Source organism: Notamacropus eugenii, chromosome 1 (assembly GCF_028372415.1).
Source record: "Notamacropus eugenii isolate mMacEug1 chromosome 1, mMacEug1.pri_v2, whole genome shotgun sequence".
Classification (NCBI taxonomy): Eukaryota; Metazoa; Chordata; class Mammalia; order Diprotodontia; family Macropodidae; genus Notamacropus; species Notamacropus eugenii.
In genome coordinates, this window is record NC_092872.1 from 137,041,759 (window position 1) to 137,059,951 (window position 18,193).

The following is an 18,193-nucleotide window of genomic DNA, read 5'->3' on the forward strand; positions in this document are numbered from 1 at the left end:
CCTGGACTTGAGATTGAAAGCCCTGGATTCAAGTCTGACCTCTGACACTTGCTTAGCTGTGTGACCTGGACAACTTTGTACGACTATATATTCTACGTGAATTTCCAATCTGCATCTATGGAGAGTTATCACAATGATGAAATAATAAATCTAGACAAAAGAAGAGTTTCATTTTAGATATTAAATTCAAGGTGACCACAATCAGAGCTGGAGGCAAAGCCTTTGTATACTCTAGGAATCCTTTAAAATTGTGTCCTATGTGTCCACTAGAGACTTTGAACTTTGAACTATAACACATGTGACCTGATTTATCAGAAAAGGAAAATTATATGTCTTGAAAAAAAGGTTTTGTCATTGAAAATACATGCATTTATTCTTTAAAATGTATCCTATGTTGCACCTTTATTGTTCTACTTTAGGCAGCTCCCCAGCTTGCCTATTCCTGGTCCTATTTCTGATCATGGCATATCCAGATTAAAATGTCTTATTGGAAATAGAGGTCTAGAGCTCCACAGAGAAGTAAGGATTAGAGGTGCTAATTTGAGAATCATTCACATAACATTGTGAAAATGGCTGAGCTTTTTAGGGGCGGTGGGGTTTTTTCTTCCAAATTTATTTATTTATTTTCAGTTTTCAGCAATCAATCACTTCCACAAGTTCCAAATTTTCTCCCCCTCTCCCTTCTTCCCCAAGACAGCATGCAATCTTATATGGGTTCTACACGTACATTCCTATTAAATACATTTTCACATTAGTCATGCTGTACAGAAGAATTAAAACAAATTGGAGAAACCATGAGAAAAACAAAACAAAGCATAACAGGAGAAAACAGCCTGCTTCATTCTGCATTCCGATTCCATAGTTCTTACTCTGGATGTGGATGGCATTTTGCATCATGAGTCCTTTGGAAATGTTTTAGGTCCTTGGATTACTGTGAAGGGCTAAGTCTATCAAAAATAGTCCTCGCACACTGTGGCTGTTACTGTGCGTAATGTTCTCTTGGCTCTTCTCACTTCTCTCAGCATCAGTTCATATAAGTCTTTCCTGATTTTTCTGAAGTCTGCCTGCCTGCTCATCATTTCTTGTAGTACAATAGTATTCCATTACAATCATACACCACAACTTATTCAACCATTCATTTGATGGGCATCTCCTCAATTTCCAGTTCTTGGCCACCATAAAAAGAACTGCTATAAAGATTTTTGTACATGTGGGTCCTTTTCCCATTTTTATGATCTCTTTGGGATATAATCCTAGAAGTGGTATTGCTAGGTCAAAAGGGTATGCACATTTTTATAGTCTTTTGGGTATGGTTCCAAATTGTTCTCTAGAATGGTTAGATCAACTCACAGCTCCACCAACAATGAATTAGTGTTCCAACTCTCCCACATCTTCTCAGACATTTATCATTTTCCTGTCTTGTCATGCTAGCCAATCTGATAGGTGTGATGTGATAACCTCAGAGTTGTTTTGATTGGCATCTCTCTAATCAATAGTGATTTAGAGCATTTTTTCATATGACTATAGATAGCTTTAATTTCTTTCTCTGAAAATTGCCTGTTCATATCCTTTGACCATTTATCAGTTGGGGAATGACTTGTATTCTTGTACATTTGACTCAGTTCTCTATATGTGTTAGAAATGAGGTCTCACAGACACTAGTTGTAAAAATTCTTTCCCAGTGTTCTGCTTCTAGTGGGGTGAGTTTTAAAGAAAAATCAATGATTTCACCTTGAAATATTTCCACCCAGAATGGACAAACTCATAATGAAGACAGAGAATAACTGTCATAGAAGTCTAGAGAGGAAATGGTTTGAAGAAGTGAGAAGAGTCATCCTACAAAGAATTGAAGAATGAGGATGAATCAAAAGTAATTGAGTCTGCTGATCAGATTAGATAGAGCTGAAGTGGATATAAGAAGTCACCTACTCTCAATCTTCTCATTTTCTTACATATCTGAAAACTGACGCCTAGAAGGAAGATGTGATATGCCAAACCCAGGTTTTCTAAGCCCCAAACCAGTGCTCTTTCCACTGTACCATATCCTGTGCTCTAAAGCATATTCAGTGACTTACTAATACAGAATTGCTGTTTCAACAGAGATCACCAGGAAGTGGTAAGAATATCAAGTTGGCACTCTCTGATTCCCTTCAGTGGGCATCATCTTTTAAATATCTGTTCCCCTTTTTTTCTTTTTCAGTTTGGTGGGCTCATCACCCAAACCACTATGACATGGTGTTTCCTGTCTCCCCACTTCCACTCCAATTACCATCTTAGCCACTCCAGTCAGTGATGTGCTGCTTACCATAATGTTGTCAAACAGCAAAATCCTGTTGGGTCTCACTCATATGTATTTACAAAGAAATAAAATTAAGTCCTAGAAAGCATAAAAGTTATGTGGGGGGTGTGGGGAGATACAGAAAGAGAGATTACAAGTTTGTGAATGAAGCATATCAATGCTATGTATTTCATAATGGAAAGTGAAGTTACCCTGACAGGATAGGTCAGATAAGATTAAAGCAATATTTTTTAGGTGATGTGGATGAGATCACAGATCCATTGAAGTATAAAACTATTAAAGAAAGCTAGGATATTTTTGTCCATAGCAACCTGTAAAACCATGGAGAATTTGCAGTATCGCAGTGGGGTGACAACTCATTGATGAAACCATAGCTCTTCTGAGGTGGTGTAGTAAGAAGAGGCAGTGTGGCATAGTGGAAAGAGTACTGGCCCTGAAGTCATGGGACCTGCATTCAAGTCCTATCACTGATGCATACCAGTTATGTGAATATAAATTAATCTTTTAATCTTCCTCAATTTCTTCATTTATGGAATAGGAGGGTTGGACCAGATGACCTTTGAGGTCCCTTCCATTGTGAGATCTGTAACACTCTGATCTTAAGAAGTATAAGCATAACCTTTGAGGGCTACAATGCCCTCCTGCAATGTCCCTTGTTCTCATTATTTGAGGCTATTAGAAATAATAATTTAAATATTTTGGTACTTTGTTAGTTGCTAGTCTGCAGACTTGTAGTTTTCATTTCCTATAAATTTCATTCTTCCTGTTTTTCTTTGAAGACAGTGATATGGGGTTCCTGGCTTAGAATTAATCAGTAGCAAAGAGAAAGAATAACCCAGAAATCTGTTATTTCTGGAACTTAATTGTCCATAGCCTGTGAATAATTAAAAGTACAAGAAATGACTCATTTTTGTTCCAGATACCTCATCACTATGAACTAATGTCTATTGAGCTGTCTCATGGGCATCATGGGAGGCTACACACCATGCAAACTGATGTTGGACTGATAGTGTTGCGAAAGCCAAATTCAGCTTTCCAGTGTAGGACTCACAAGCCCTTGCCTAGTCAGGGATTATCTTCTATAGATCTATAGATTGTGAGCTCTCAGCCTTTAAGTGCAAAGGACCTATACTTTATGATGCCAGTGAAATCACCGAGTGGGTGGGTAGTTACTGACAGTATAGTCTCTTAGGGGAGAATGGGAGGAGATACTGAGCTGACCAAGCCTCCCAAGAAATCTATCAGAACTGGGTGTGGCAGTTTCAGTGAACTTGGAGGTCTACCAGCTAAAACTTGAGATGTGAGGGTATATTCTAATCTTGTAGGATTGTAGATTTGGAGTCAGAAGAGACCTCAGAGGTCCCTGATTCCAGCACCCTTATTTTATAGATGAAGAAATTGAGACCTCTAAAAGTTAAAGTGGAGATCACATGGGTAGAGCATCAGAGCTGAGATTTGAATCCAGGTTTTTTGACCCACCCCCCACAAATCTCGTACTCTTTCCTCTGAACCACACTTTCTTGACTAGGGATCTATTCCAGTGGACCTTTCATTAAATAGGAGACAGAATGATGAAACAGATAAATAGAGGTTTAGGAAAACTCAGTTTTAAAGAATAAATTCTATGTAGATGCCTATAATCTGGTCATTTTTCTTAATAAATTTAGAAATTGTAGTATTCACAGTACTGGGTCTATATCCCAAAGAAATCACAAAAAAAAAAAAAAAAGAGGGGAAAAGGGACCTATCAACATAAAAATTATTTATATCAGTTCTTTCTGGTGGGAAACAATTGGAAGCTGAAGGAATGCCCATTAATTGTAGAATGGCCTAATAGACTATGGTATATGAATGAGATGGAATACTGTTGTTTTATAAGAGTTGATGAAGGGGATGTTTTCAGAAAAACCGATACGAACTGATGCAAAGTGAAGCGAGCAGAACAATTTATACCATGAAGCAATATTTTAACGACAATTTTGAAAGATTTAGAATCAACAAAAAGACCAGCCACAGTTCTGGGAGACTCGTGATGAAACACGCCACTTACACCCTGACTGAGGTGATGGAGTGAAGATTGATGCTTTTTTTGGACATGGCCAACGTGGCAGTTTTGCAGGACCACATATGTTGGTAACAAGGGTTTTGTTTTTCTTTCTCAATTAGTAGGGGCAAGGCAGTGAGAATGGATTTTTGCAGATTAAAAAAAAATCATAAAATTTTAAAAAGAAATAAAACATGCTATTCTGTGCAGGCTTAGATACATCTACAACAATAGAAAATTAAATATATATTAACAGGCAATTGCTTTTTTCCTTCTTTATCCTATTTCCTATCAAACAGCCATTCTTTATAATAAAGAATTGAATAGATAAGGGTTTTTTTGTTTTGTGTTCCATTTTTAGCATGTAAAGGACATCATTCTACAATCTAATCCACTATTGGAGGCCTTTGGGAATGCCAAGACTGTACGGAATAACAACTCCAGCAGATTCGTAAGTCTATCCTTAAGCACTCCATCAACTGGTCCAATTCAGTCTAACTTGCATTCTTTTTCTGACATCCCTGAATTGGGTTTTCGATATCTATCTATCCCAAAGGAAAATCTGGCTTTTAAATTTTCTTGGGAAACATCCTTCTTGATCATTTCTTTACTTTCCAGATCCTTTAGTTGACTGGCTTCAGTTGTACATTGATTATAGTTATTTGTAGGCATTTGATTATGTAAATAAAATGATTTTCAAGATTCTCCTGAACCCAAATCCTTATTTTACAAATCAGAATTTATGAAGAGAGCAGATTGGGCCAGGAGAGAAGCATAAATCAGCCTTGATTTTTCTGCCAAATAAATTTATAACAAAGACTAGAATAGGAGTTCAGGCTTCACCACTAAACCAGACTGATTTAGCTGCCTGGAAGTTTACTCGGGGAGCACTGAAGGGTGAAACTCTCGTTTACCTCAATGTCTGCTGGAACCTTCTCAGCTGTCAGTCAGGATGATGTCGACCTCAGCACCAACAATGCTGTGTCTCCAGTTCTTCGTATTTATTTACTGCTGGGCTTGTTTTTCCTGATAGATAATAATAATGATGATAACTAGTGTTTATGTAACCTTTTTAAGTTTTGCAAAGCAATATATGTATGTTGTCTCATTTGGTCCTTACAATAACCCCGTAAGATAGATGGTATTATTGTCCTCATTTTGTAGATGAAGAAGTAGACTGAGAGAGGTTAAAGTGACTTGTCCATGGTCCCAGCTAGTAAGTATTTGAGACTAGATTTGAACTCAGGTCTTCCTGACTCCAAGCCTAGCGCCCTGTCCTCTTTGTCCTGTAACAGTCTGTTGGATAATAGTATCTCACATCTGTACAAGTCACAGTTACAAAGTACTTTCCTGAGTTCTCTTATTTGCATCTTCCTTGATCCATTTAAGCCAACAGACCCAGATAAACTACAGGGACTTGAAAGCTATCATTAAACATTTAAAAAGCTTTCATGGGAAGAGGGAATAGACATGTTCCACTTATCCCCAAAGGACAGATCTAAAGGCAGGTAAATAGAAACAGGCAAATTTAGTTTTATTCCATAGCCTAATGGGCTGCTTCAGTAGGTAGTAGCCTCATCCTTACTGAATATCTTTTAACCAAAGACTGTTAAGCCACCTGTAGGAGATATTCTAACTAGGTGACACTATGGATAGACGGCTAAACCTGGAGTCAGAAGGTCCTGCATTTAGTCTTAGAAACTTAGTAGCTGCATGACCTTGGGTAAGTCACTTAACCACTGTTGGATTCAATTTCCCTGTCTCTTAAAATTTGGAAAATAATAGCATCTGCCTTCCAGGGTCTTTGTGAGGATCAAGTGAGATAATTGGTAAAGCTCTTCAAATTGCCATGAAAATGCCAATTCATCATCACCATAAATAAATACTAAAAATACTTTTTCTCTCTGATGTGAGTTTGAGCTAGTCTGTCAGAGATTAAATAGCTAAAGAAATACTTCCCTCAAAACAACAGTGTTAGGTGATCATTCCCTGTCCTCAGGTCATTAAAGCATAATGCCATTCTCTTAGTAAGGTTACCAGTACCTTTTAAAAACTAGTTAGCTCAATGTTTTCATTACTAAAAAGGGGGCCTTTGAGGTCCCTTTATATGCTGAAATTCTGTGATCTTCACCGAAACCCTGAAGAAGGTAGTATAGGATAAAGTGAGACCAAGTATGTTTAAAAAAAAAAATAGTTTTGCAAGTGTTCTACAAATAGGCATTATTGTTATGGTACCTATTGTATAGAAAAGCAAAGTGAGGCCCAGAAAGGTGACTTATTCAAGGTCACCCAATGGCAGGGCCCATGCTCAGACTCCAGCTTCCTAGCGGGAAAAACCCATACATAGCTCTTTCTGCTACATTGTACTGTCTCCCAAACAATGTCATCGCTGATAGAGAAGTCTCTGTTCAAAGCAGCCATGTATTGTGTTGGGGTTTAGATAGTATCTGAATTATAGTTTATTCTTGACACTGGAAGAGCCAATGGGAGTCATTCTGAGCCTTTTTCACGAATGAATGAGACTTTTAAAGGAGAAAAGTAATTTTTTTTCCTTTGAATCAGTATAATGGGAAGTTTCTAACTTTAAAAAAGAACCCTGTGAAATTCCCGCCTAGCTCCCACATTCCCTAATGATTTATGCCTGTCAGTCTAATGACCTTTCACTCCCCTCAGCCCAACGTTATTTGAGATATTTACCTCACAGCATAATATTTCTTTTTCTGCTTGATGTCTGTACTCCATTGACGTGTAGAAAGTTCTTCGGGGCCAGGGCTGGGTTAGGGGAGGAAGTTAGCGGTGGGGGTGGGAAGTAGGGAACCAGAATATGGACCAATCTCCCCCACACTGCTTTTTATATGTTACTTTATGTATTTGTTAGCCTATTTAATCTTTGAAAGACATGCTAAAACTTTACCAGACTGCACAATTTACTTTTCTTTTCAAAACAGCCTGCCTTCCCCATGGGGGCCACCCTGGCAATAAAATCAGTGAAGTAAGCCTTCTTTCCTCTTTTCCCAGTGTGTAAATTGTACTTGGCTTAGGAAAGTAGCCAAGTGTCTGTGACAGTCTTGTTTGCATATTTACCCTTAACTCATGCCATTTTAGGAAGAAAATACAAGTTTTTTCTCAGAAAAAAAAACTGTAATTTTTAAAGGCTCTTCCTGAAATAATTATAATTCATTATGACGGCCTATTGAAAGGAATTTTCTTTTCTGAGTTTCTTGTTTTGTTTGTTTTTTTTTTCAAGATAGAAATGAGATAGGAAGTCCGGTAGAGTGAGGGAGAAGTGAGGAAGGGTAAGGTCTGATGGATAGTTGCTGTCTGGATGAATTCTGGATTGTTGGTTTTTGACTTTGTTTTCTCCTCTCCACAAGTATATGTTAAGCATTTAAAATGTGCATGGCACTGTGCTGGGTGCCGAGGACAGGTAGAAAAAAAAATCCATGTATTAAGAATTCTTTTTCTTTCTGATATGAGTCTGGGCTAGTCACTAAGATTAAATAGCTAAAGAAATACTTCCCTCAAAACAACAGTGTTAGTTGATAATTCCCTATCCTCAGGTCATTAAAGCATAATTCCATTCTCTTAATAAGGTTACCAATACCTTTTAAAAACTAATTAGCCTAATACTTTCATTACTAAATGGGATATTTTGTCTGTCCTCCATCAAATATATTCTTGGATATTCTTATTATTGTTATTAACTAATGCTTATACAGCACTTTAAGATTTGCAAAGTGTTTTACTTATGTTAAAAGGCAATCCATGTTCATTTCTTTTAAATAGAAGCAGATCCAGTGGCAGTATGGCAGGAAGGTGGCACAGTAGATAGGCTGCTGGCCCTAGAGTCAGGAGGCCTGAATTAAAATTCAGTCTCAGATACTTAACTAGTTGTGTGACCCTGGGCAAGTCACTTAATCCTCTTTGCCTCAGTTCTTCATCTATGATATAAAGTGGAGAAGGAAATGGCAAACCACTCCAGAATCTTTGCCAAGAAAAGCCCAAATGGATGTTTACTTATTTTAACTGCTCTTGATGGATGTGATATAGAAAGGGACAAAGTAAAATAAACCCATTTGCTTTAATAAAATCTTATGCCCAGTGATTGTTTTCCAATTTTTAATGACTGTTATCTTATCCCAAACTAAAGGGCATTCTTGATAATAGCCATAGTCTGCCAACAAGGAATTTTGCTATCCATTGACCAGGCTGCCAGAGTTCACTATCATCCAGGCAATGACAATCCATGATCTCTCCACCCTTTCCCTTTTTAGGATTGAAATGTCAGTGAGGAGGAATGGGGGTACAACATGTGAATAAATGTAGTATATATTTGATCCAGTGAAGCTACAAGGATATAGATCACTCATTATATTATACTAATATATAGTTACAGGGCTAAGAAAATGGGTGATTGTTTCAGAGGACAAGGTGAGGAGATCCCAAGGTAGATGTGGTGGGTTGAGAGGCTGGACTTGGAGTAAGGAAGACTTGTGTTTGAATTCTTCCTCAGATACGTATTAGCTGTGGTAACCTTTTCTTGCTGTTCGGTCATGCCTGATTATTCATGACCCCATTTGGGGTTTTCTTGGCCAAGTGCTTTGCCATTTCCTTCTCCTGTTCGTTTTACAGACAAGGAAACTGAAGCAAATGGGGTTAAGTGACTTGCCCAGGGTCACACAGTTCATAAGTATCTGGAGCCAGATTTGAATGTTGGAAGATGAATCTTCCTGACTCCAGGCCCAGCACTCTATCCACTGCACCACCTAGCTGCCTCTACTGTGACAATTAACTGTAAATGGGCATCATTAACCCACCTCAGTTTCTTCATCTGTAAAATTATGAGGTTGGGCCTCCATAGCACCTTGTAGCCTTAAGTCTGTAATATGATCCATAAATGGAGTAATTTGGAAAATGTATTTTTTTTATCAATTTCCTCAAATTATGCTGTATCATGAGCCAGTTAGGAACTTGGTGTTTTTGTTCTTTCTTCAAAATAATACTTAACTTTCAAAAAATTCAAAACAATCCTTTATTTCAGGGGAAATACTTTGAAATCCAGTTTAGTCCAGGTGGAGAACCAGATGGTGGAAAGATCTCCAACTTCCTTCTGGAAAAATCCAGAGTGGTGATGAGGAATCCTGGAGAACGGAGTTTTCACATATTTTATCAGGTTAGAACATTTTTTAAAAAATGAAACTTTTTTCTCTTCCTACATTTTCTTTCCCAGATGAATTGTGCTTAGGTATTAGAGGTTCCTGGACTATATAGCATGGACAACCGGAAGTCAGCAAATACTCTTCCAAATACAAATACTCAGGGTATGCACATGTACTATAAATGAATGGCTTTTGTTAGGCTTGGTAGAGCACACAAGGGAATATAAGAAAGTCTTTGCCTTAAAGTCTTTGGAGAGGCAAAATTGTTGTTATTCAGGCATGTCAGATTCTGTGTTACCCCATTTAGGGTTTTCTTTGCAGAGATACTGAAATTGCCATTTCCTTCTTCAGCTCATTTTCCAGATGAAGAAACCAAGGAAAACAGGATTAAGTGACTTGCCCAGGGTCACACAGCTAGTAAATGTCCTTGACCAATTTGAACTCAGAAAGAAAAAATCTTCCTGATTTCTGGTCCAGCACTCTATCTTTTGTGCCACCTATCTGCCCTAACAAAATACAAACACATAAAAAGTAGGTATTATTTCCAGATTTAAATTCTTCTAAATGAAAGGAGAAGAAATATCCCAAGGTCATACATAGCTTTTTGCCAAAAGAATGATCTAGATCAGTAGTATAAAACTCAAGTAGAAATGCATCCACTAAACCATACATAAGGATCTCTGCAGGCTGACTGTTGACTTAGAAAACCACATATTAACATTATCTAGGTACTGTTATGATTTTATTTGTTTTGTTAAATATTTCCCTTAATGATTTTGATCTGATTCAGGTCACACTTGAGAGTGTTGACGGTCATGTTTTTGATCTGATCTAGACAATATGTATCATAATGAATACTTGGGAGGAAAGATCACAAGTGCAGAATTGGGAAGCCAAAACTAAACAACAAGTAACATCTGAGAGTTTAGTGCATAGCTGGGCTGGGTGGTGCAATGTATAGAGTAGTGCCTGCAGTCAGGAAGACTCATCATCTTGAGTTCAAATATGGCCTCGGGCATTTACTAGTTGTGTGACCCTGGGCAAGTCACGTAATCCTGTTTGCCTCCATTTCCTTATCTGTAAAACAAAGAAGGAGATGTCAAACTACTTTAGTATCTCTGCCAAGGAAACCTCAAATGGGGTCACAAATTGTCAGACTTGACTGAAACAGTTCAATTTGCATCAACTGCATGAGATGCTACTGAAAATGTCAATGCCATCTAAATCTGCCTTAAGGAAATATAGTGTCCAGGAGGGAGTTGGTAGTCCCAATGAGTTATGCCCTACTCAGACCATTTTTGTGTTCGTTCTTTAAAAAGACACAATATAATACATTTATATTATGTTCCATTCTGTGCACCATATTTTTAGCAGGACGCTGATAAACTAGAGAGCACTAAGACAAGGGCAATTAGGATAATAGAGGATCTTAAAATGTTGTTGTGTAAAGATTAGTTGAAGGTTAGCCTAAAGAAAAGAAGACAGTGGAGAAATGACAGCTATCTTCAAGTATTTGAAGGACTGTCACATGAAAAAGAGAATAAGATAGTTCCATTTGTTCTCACAGGGTAGAACAAGGGACAACAGGTAGAAGCTGCAAAGAGGAAATTCATCTTTAACACTGGAGAAATTTTCCAAATAAGTAGAGCTATCCAAAAGTGAAATAGGTTACCTTGATCTGGTGTTAGAGATTTCTCCTAATTGGAGATCTTTTTAGCAAATCCAGGATGATCACCTGTTGGGTTAATTATAGAGAAGAGTCTTGTTCAGGCATAGATTAATTAGACGGCCTCTGAGAGCCCTTCCATGACTTAGATTCTGTGTAGACACCATATCCAAGATTCAAGTGTACATTTATCCTTTCTGTCATTTTTCTCACTGCAGCTAATTGAAGGTGCTTCTGCAGAGCAAAAACACAGTCTTGGCATCACAAGCATGGACTACTATTACTACCTGAGCCTCTCAGGATCCTACAAAGTTGATGACATCGATGACAGGCGGGAGTTTCAGGAAACATTGGTACGGATGGATACATGACTGAATGGGTTCTGCTGAGTGAAACATGACCACAGTAGCAGAGATGGCTGGAGTGGCAAAGGGAAGAGGCAGATTGCCAGACATTTCGGATTTGCTCAGGCCCTTATTCTGAAACAGATGGTTAAACAGCCTTACAAACAACCACTACCAAATATCCAAGGCATAATTGATTAATTATCTGAGACATACACAGGACAATCAGTTTTACTGTTTTTGCCTTCCTCTCTTCTATCTGATGACTAGCTTGTTAAAAGATGGTAGTAAACATAGTGAATCAAATTTCCTCAAGAATGATTGGAGGTGCTTTTATTATTATTTATTCACTAAATTATACTATACTATATGTATATTATATATAGTATGAATCTGTACTATTAAACTATATGTATTTATTTGCCACATTAATATTTATTTTCTATTACTACTTGCTAAGCACTGTGCTAAGTTCTTTTGACTCAGATTTTAAGGTGAGGATAGTACCTGCCCACAGGGAGTTTATTTGCTAAGGAAAGAAGATTATACATGAAAGGGAGTGGTGGCCTGAGAGGGATACATTGGTTTGGGAAGTTCCTTGGGTGGTGAGTGGAGAAAAGGTTGGCACACCCCATTTAATTGCAGTGGCTGTACCAATCTGATTATGGATTGAGAGAGACTGGTATGGGAGGAGCATTAGAAGTAGGTGGCCAGGGTATCAAAAGTAGCATGGCCGGCTCTGACTTGATTTAGAGGACCTTATGAGTCACCTATCTAGACTGGGAGGGCTGAGAGTTAAAGGTTAATTATTATCATTCTTGGAACACCTATCATTGTTTCCTCCCCACACCATTATTAACTTCTTTTCTACTTTGGGGAGTCCTCATATCTCCCTCTAAAGCAGGAATTCTTCACCTAGTGTCTGAGCATATTTTTTAAAATATTTTGATCCGTCTATTTCAACATAATTGGTTTCCTTTGTAATCCTATGTGTTTTATTTTATGCGTTTAAAAACATTATTCTGACGAGGGATCCCTAGGCTTCACTAAACTGCCAAAGGGATTCATGACACAAAAAAGATGAGTACCATTCCCGTTACGGCCAAGAGAGGAAGCTGCAGATGAGCTCTCTTCTTGGGGACCAACCATACCTCACTTACTTTGACGCCCTCCCAAGAATTTCCAGATCAACTATTAAGCCCAGTTCTGTTCTTTTTTTCTTAGACACCCAACACTTTTTTTCTGTATAACCCAACTTGAACTCTGACTCGTTCTGTTTATGGCTTATTGCTGAATGACTTGAAGAGCTGATGAGGAGTATGATTTGTTTGTGTAACTCAGTACCTTTCCTTTTGTAGCATGCAATGAATGTGATCGGGATCTTTGCAGAAGAGCAGGCCCTGGTGCTACAGATTGTAGCTGGAGTACTCCACTTGGGGAACATCAGCTTTAAAGAAGTTGGCAATTATGCTGCTGTGGAAAGTGAAGAGTGTAGGTGGCTCTAAAAATGTGATAGAATAAATGTATCTAGCTTAACTGCTCTCAAATGGCTTGCAACTTACCTAGCAGGCACTGGAGCTCACAATTTAAAGTTGATTTTTTTTTTTATTGATATCTTATGTTTATAATCCCTTTCATTTCTTAACATATCCCTCTCCTTTACTCTGTCCAGCAAGCCCTCCCTTGCAACAAAGAATAAGAAAAAAAATTCAACAAAATTAACCAATACGTCAATTGAGTTTGACAGTTTGTGCAGCATTGTACATCCATAGTCCTGCGCCTCTGCAAAGAAGGGAAGAAAGTGAAGTTTTTCATCCTTTCTTCCAGGTCAAACATGCTTAAAATTATTCATAGTGTGTTTGGCTTCTTGTTTTTGGTTTTTCCATCTGTGTAATTATAGTCATTATGCATTATTTTCCTGGTTCTTCACTGAACATCAGTTCATTTTATGTCTTTCCATGTTTCTGAATTATTCATATTCACTGTGTCTTATGGAATGGTATTATACTATTATCGTCATGGGTCACAATTTGTTTAGCCATTCCCCATTCAAGAAACTTTGATTTTGTTTCCAGCGTTTTGTCACTACATAAATGAATATTTGACCGTACATGTGATCCTTCCTCGTCTGGACCTCTTTTGAGGATATGCTTGCAGTGGCATCTCTGGGTCAAAAGATCAGGCTATTTTGGTTCCTTTCTCAGCATATTTGTGCGTTGCTCTCTGGAATGGTTAGACTCATTCACAAGTTAGCAGGTTTCTAGAAGCACATTTGAGCTATTGCATAGGCTAAATCAGTCTCATTATGAAGGGTTAAGAGTATTGCCCACTTGCCATTTCCCCCAACTTCATTATGCACACAAACAGCAATGACATTGTAGGATGAGTAAAGGAATCCAGGTCTCTGGTAACCTTGGAACATTATGGCAGAATTTCATCTTTTGATAAAAGAGATTTTTTTCCCCCATTAAATATGAAAAGTAAATAACAGAATGAACTTTCTCCATGCCAGCGGACACATCCATAGGGATTAATTTCCCAGTGAAAACCCCAACTTCCTTCAATCACCTGCAAAGCCTGAATACGATGATAAATTCATGTTTCTTTGAGATTGATATGTATTCACAGCTTATGCTCAGAACAACCCAGAATCAATTTTGTAGTGGTGGGGTAAAAATCAAAGCTACAAAGATTCTTTGCATATTCGCTGATATCTTTTACTCGTATTTATTGGGGAGGAGAGGTGGAAGGTGTGAGAAATCCAAACAGTTCGGTTTAAATTTTTTATCTTATTTTATTGATATCTTTTGACTAATTTGTGAATACATACTTCTCCCCATCCCTTACCCAGCAAGCTATCCCTTTTGTGCCAATACCTTATAAAGATAGAAGGAAGAAAAACAGTTCAGCAAAACTATCAAATACCTCAATTATGTTTGGCAGAATATAAATTATTTCATATCCATGGTGCCCCATCTTGGCAAAGAAGAGAGAGAAGTACATTTTCTCAGCTCTTCTACTTTTCCAAGCATCAGTGATGATCTTCTTCAAGTAATAACTTCAATGGTTATTTTTACTGTTTAGAGAAAATGGCACTGCAGTAGAACAAAGTCAGGAGTTTCCTATGCTTTCAATATATCCAAAACCATTGGGGAGCACGCCTAGGCTTTTGAATGCCGAGCTCTTGTGTTGTTCATTTTTCAGTGTTTCTGGTCTTTGACATAAGACTTCCTAAGAAGCAGATGACTCTCAGTCTTGTTAGAGAACCCACATATCCCTTAACCACCCAAGAAAATATTTCTTGGCATCTCAGCATTCTTCAAAGATGATAAATTTAGAAATTTAGAAATAAATAGTATCGCACTCATTGCTGACAGTGCAGTGGAAAGTTAGGCATGGGGAGATTTCCATTCCAAATAAGGTTCCTTTTTTATTTTTATTTTTCTGATAAAGGAGGAAATACGGCTCCCTCCCTGATTTTTGATATTGTCAATCTTGATAAAGCAGATATGGCACATTTCATATATAGTACGGTGGGCGGGAGGTAAAAAATAAAAGCATTCCTTTTTTGGTTTAGTTTCACACACACAGAGTACACATACATAAACATACATACATACATACATATGTTGCAGATAATTATACAGAAGTACTCACTTGGGTCACTGGTACTCTGTAACATCTCCAATTTGGGGTTCATTCTGATTTTTACATAGATAACAGGGTTTTCATTGGCTTTGTAGGTGTGTTACATTAGAATACTTTGCATCCTATTTATACCCCAAAACAAAATCATGAGACTGCAATTATTTCTCTTGGTATTTGAGCCAAGATGAAGTGGTTTGTTCCTCACTGATGACAGGAGGAAGTGACCACCTCAGCCAACTGGGTAAGACCCAGCATTGGCAACTACTGCTGAATTTCCCTGGCCCAAGGTAATGGTGGGATGGGCTCGGATAATCTCATACTAATGTATCGAGCAAACTTCCTCCTAACTATCCTGTTATAGGAAGCCCTGGAGTTCTCCCAACACCACAATCTCTTGATTAGCTTAGAAAAGCAAAATTCCCCTTAAAACTGGAGATTTTTGTTCCAGCTTTAACCTTTGATCAATGGAACCTTACTGTAACTATGTTATAAAAATTTTACATCCTTTCACTTGTATATTCAAAAATGGCAACTCAACAAAAAAAACTGCAGGAAGTTATGTTCCAGTCTGATAAATCAGTTTGACCTAGATGAATTCCTCAGAAGTATATTTTCAAGAAAAATGGAAATAAATAATTTACTCTTAAAATTATATTGGGGGGGAAAGGGATGTACCCTACCCTCATGGTGAGAAGTAAAAGATGAAAGTGTTCCTAGCTAGAACATGCAGTAGATAGAGTGCCAGGCCTGGAGTGAGAAAGACTCATCTTCATGAGTTCAAATCCAGCTTAAGATACATACTAGCTCTGTGACCCTGGACAAGTCACTTAACCATGTTTACCTCAGTTTTCTCATCTGTAAAATGAGCTGGAGAAAGAAATACCAAACCACTCTAGTGTCTTTGCCAAGAAAACCCCAAAAAGGGGTCATGAAGAGTGGGACATGACTGAAAAACAATTCAGCTACAATTTCTTTCCCTCATCCTGTATTCACATGTTAGGTACACAAAACCTCCCAAAGAACCTAAAAAGTTCACATTCATCATTCTTTTTTATTACTTCTCCACTGTTGAAATTATAAAGATTTAAGTAAAAAAAGAATTTGGGGTGTACTTTTTAGGTGAAAGATATCATTAATAGGTTTTTGGGGGGTTTTTTTATGCTAGGGAGTACTAATAAAATGCAAGTGTATGATTACTGTATATTATCTCCCTGGCCTATTTTTCCTACTGCTAATTTCTTCCACACTCTCCCCCTCTTGTGCCTTGGTTTACATTCTATCCTGCCTCTTCTTGGTCCTGTATATTTGAGAACTTTTATCCAACTCTCAGGCCAATCAGTTCTCAAGTCCCATAATTCCTAATTTCTACAACATAATCTGGCATTGATTCTCTCCTCTCCAGTCACACTACCTAGATTATAATAATAACTTTCTAAATTTTTTTTTGTCCTCCTTCATTCCCTCCTTTATATTGCTACCAAACTAATGATTTTCCTATACATTGCTACCAGTCTAATGGCTCTTACCTATTCATGCCCTACTCAGAAATTTTCATTGTACCACCCTCACTAGTTTATACAGTTCCAAATTCCAGCTTGGCATTCAAGGCCTCCCAAAATCTAGGACCAGTCTAAGCTTTCATATGATTCCCCATCATAAACCTTTACCAAACCACTTGTCATACTCTGAATGTATCTCACATTTTCCAACCTTTATGTCTTTCTTCTCAAGACTCCCTTTACCTATACCTTCTTCCCTTTAAATTCTTATATTGTTATGTTAATTCCCTGTATATCTTAGATTATAGGCCCTTAGGAGAGATAGCATATGTAGATTTTTTCCCCCAATAAAAACATTTTCTTTTTCTATTCTATGCACTGATTTTAGTTGTGCAACAGCGTTTAACATTTATTTAAAATGATCTATTTTACCTTTTGTGATCACCTCTATCCAACATTTAGCTAAGAATTCCTCTCAGTCACAGTTATTGAATTATCTGATTTCATTCTCTTCTAATTTTTTTGTTGTAGGTCCTTAAATATTCAGGTCGTGCCCCTTTCAAGCTTAATGTAGTACATAGTGTTAATATGTTAATCTAAGCATGATGCTGGCAGATAGTGGTTCTTGTCAAAGAGGGAATTCTTCCTCAAATAGTTTATATTCTTGTTGTATCAAAAACAGTTATTTAGTTAAATTATTTTTTACTCTTTCTTGCCTCATCTATATACGGATCTACTTTTATCTTCTTTTATTAGTGCCAAATAGTTTCATCGATTACTACTTTATAATGTCATTTGAAGCATAGAAGGGTTATTGCCCTTCATTCTTCCTTTTCTTTTTTATTTCATTACTTCCCTGGAGCTTCTAGACCTTTTGTTCCTCCAAATGGGCTCTGGAATTATTTTGTCTAGTTCTATAAAGTACTCCCATGGGTAGCTTGATTGTTAAAGTACTAAGGCTGTAAATTTATATAAGACTTAAATATGTTTTGGTAGATCAACTCCTAAATATTTTATGCCTTATGTAGTTGGGAGAGCTTTCAAACCCATCCAGGTGAAAGGTAAAATATTTTCATTTTGAAAAATAAGAAAATGCATTTGTTTCCACAGTTTTAGCTTTTCCTGCTTTTCTTTTGGGGATTAACCAAGACCGTTTAAAAGAGAAACTGACCAGCCGACAGATGGACAGTAAATGGGGAGGCAAGTCAGAGTCTATTCATGTGACTTTGAATGTAGAGCAAGCCTGTTACACCAGAGATGCCCTTGCCAAGGCCCTGCATGCTCGAGTCTTCGATTACTTAGTAGATGTAAGTAAACACAAATTAGTTTCTTGGGGATGATTTTTTTTTATTCATACACAGTTTTTTATTGTAAAGCTATTAAATACTCATTTTTCACTTTGAATCTCCTTTGTCCTCCTCACTCACCTTTTCCTCCATCCCAGGGCTCATCTACCTATTCCCTTCCAAAATTGAGCACTGAGGTACTTAACTCCAAATTGATATGGTTATGAATTCTGAATGGGAAATTAATC

General features: G+C 37.5%; 1 protein-coding gene across 1 annotated transcript in view; it reads left to right on the forward strand.

The window, feature by feature from the left end:
- The window catches only part of MYO1E (myosin IE), a 226,980-nt gene that overhangs the window by 113,793 nt on the left and 94,994 nt on the right, over positions 1 to 18,193 (forward strand). Inside the window, exons 6-10 of the mRNA XM_072615613.1 lie at positions 4,705 to 4,794; positions 9,385 to 9,516; positions 11,387 to 11,521; positions 12,871 to 13,003; positions 17,770 to 17,966. Of these exons, the coding sequence (XP_072471714.1) occupies positions 4,705 to 4,794; positions 9,385 to 9,516; positions 11,387 to 11,521; positions 12,871 to 13,003; positions 17,770 to 17,966 (687 nt within the window). The remainder of the gene's footprint in view (positions 1 to 4,704; positions 4,795 to 9,384; positions 9,517 to 11,386; positions 11,522 to 12,870; positions 13,004 to 17,769; positions 17,967 to 18,193) is intronic.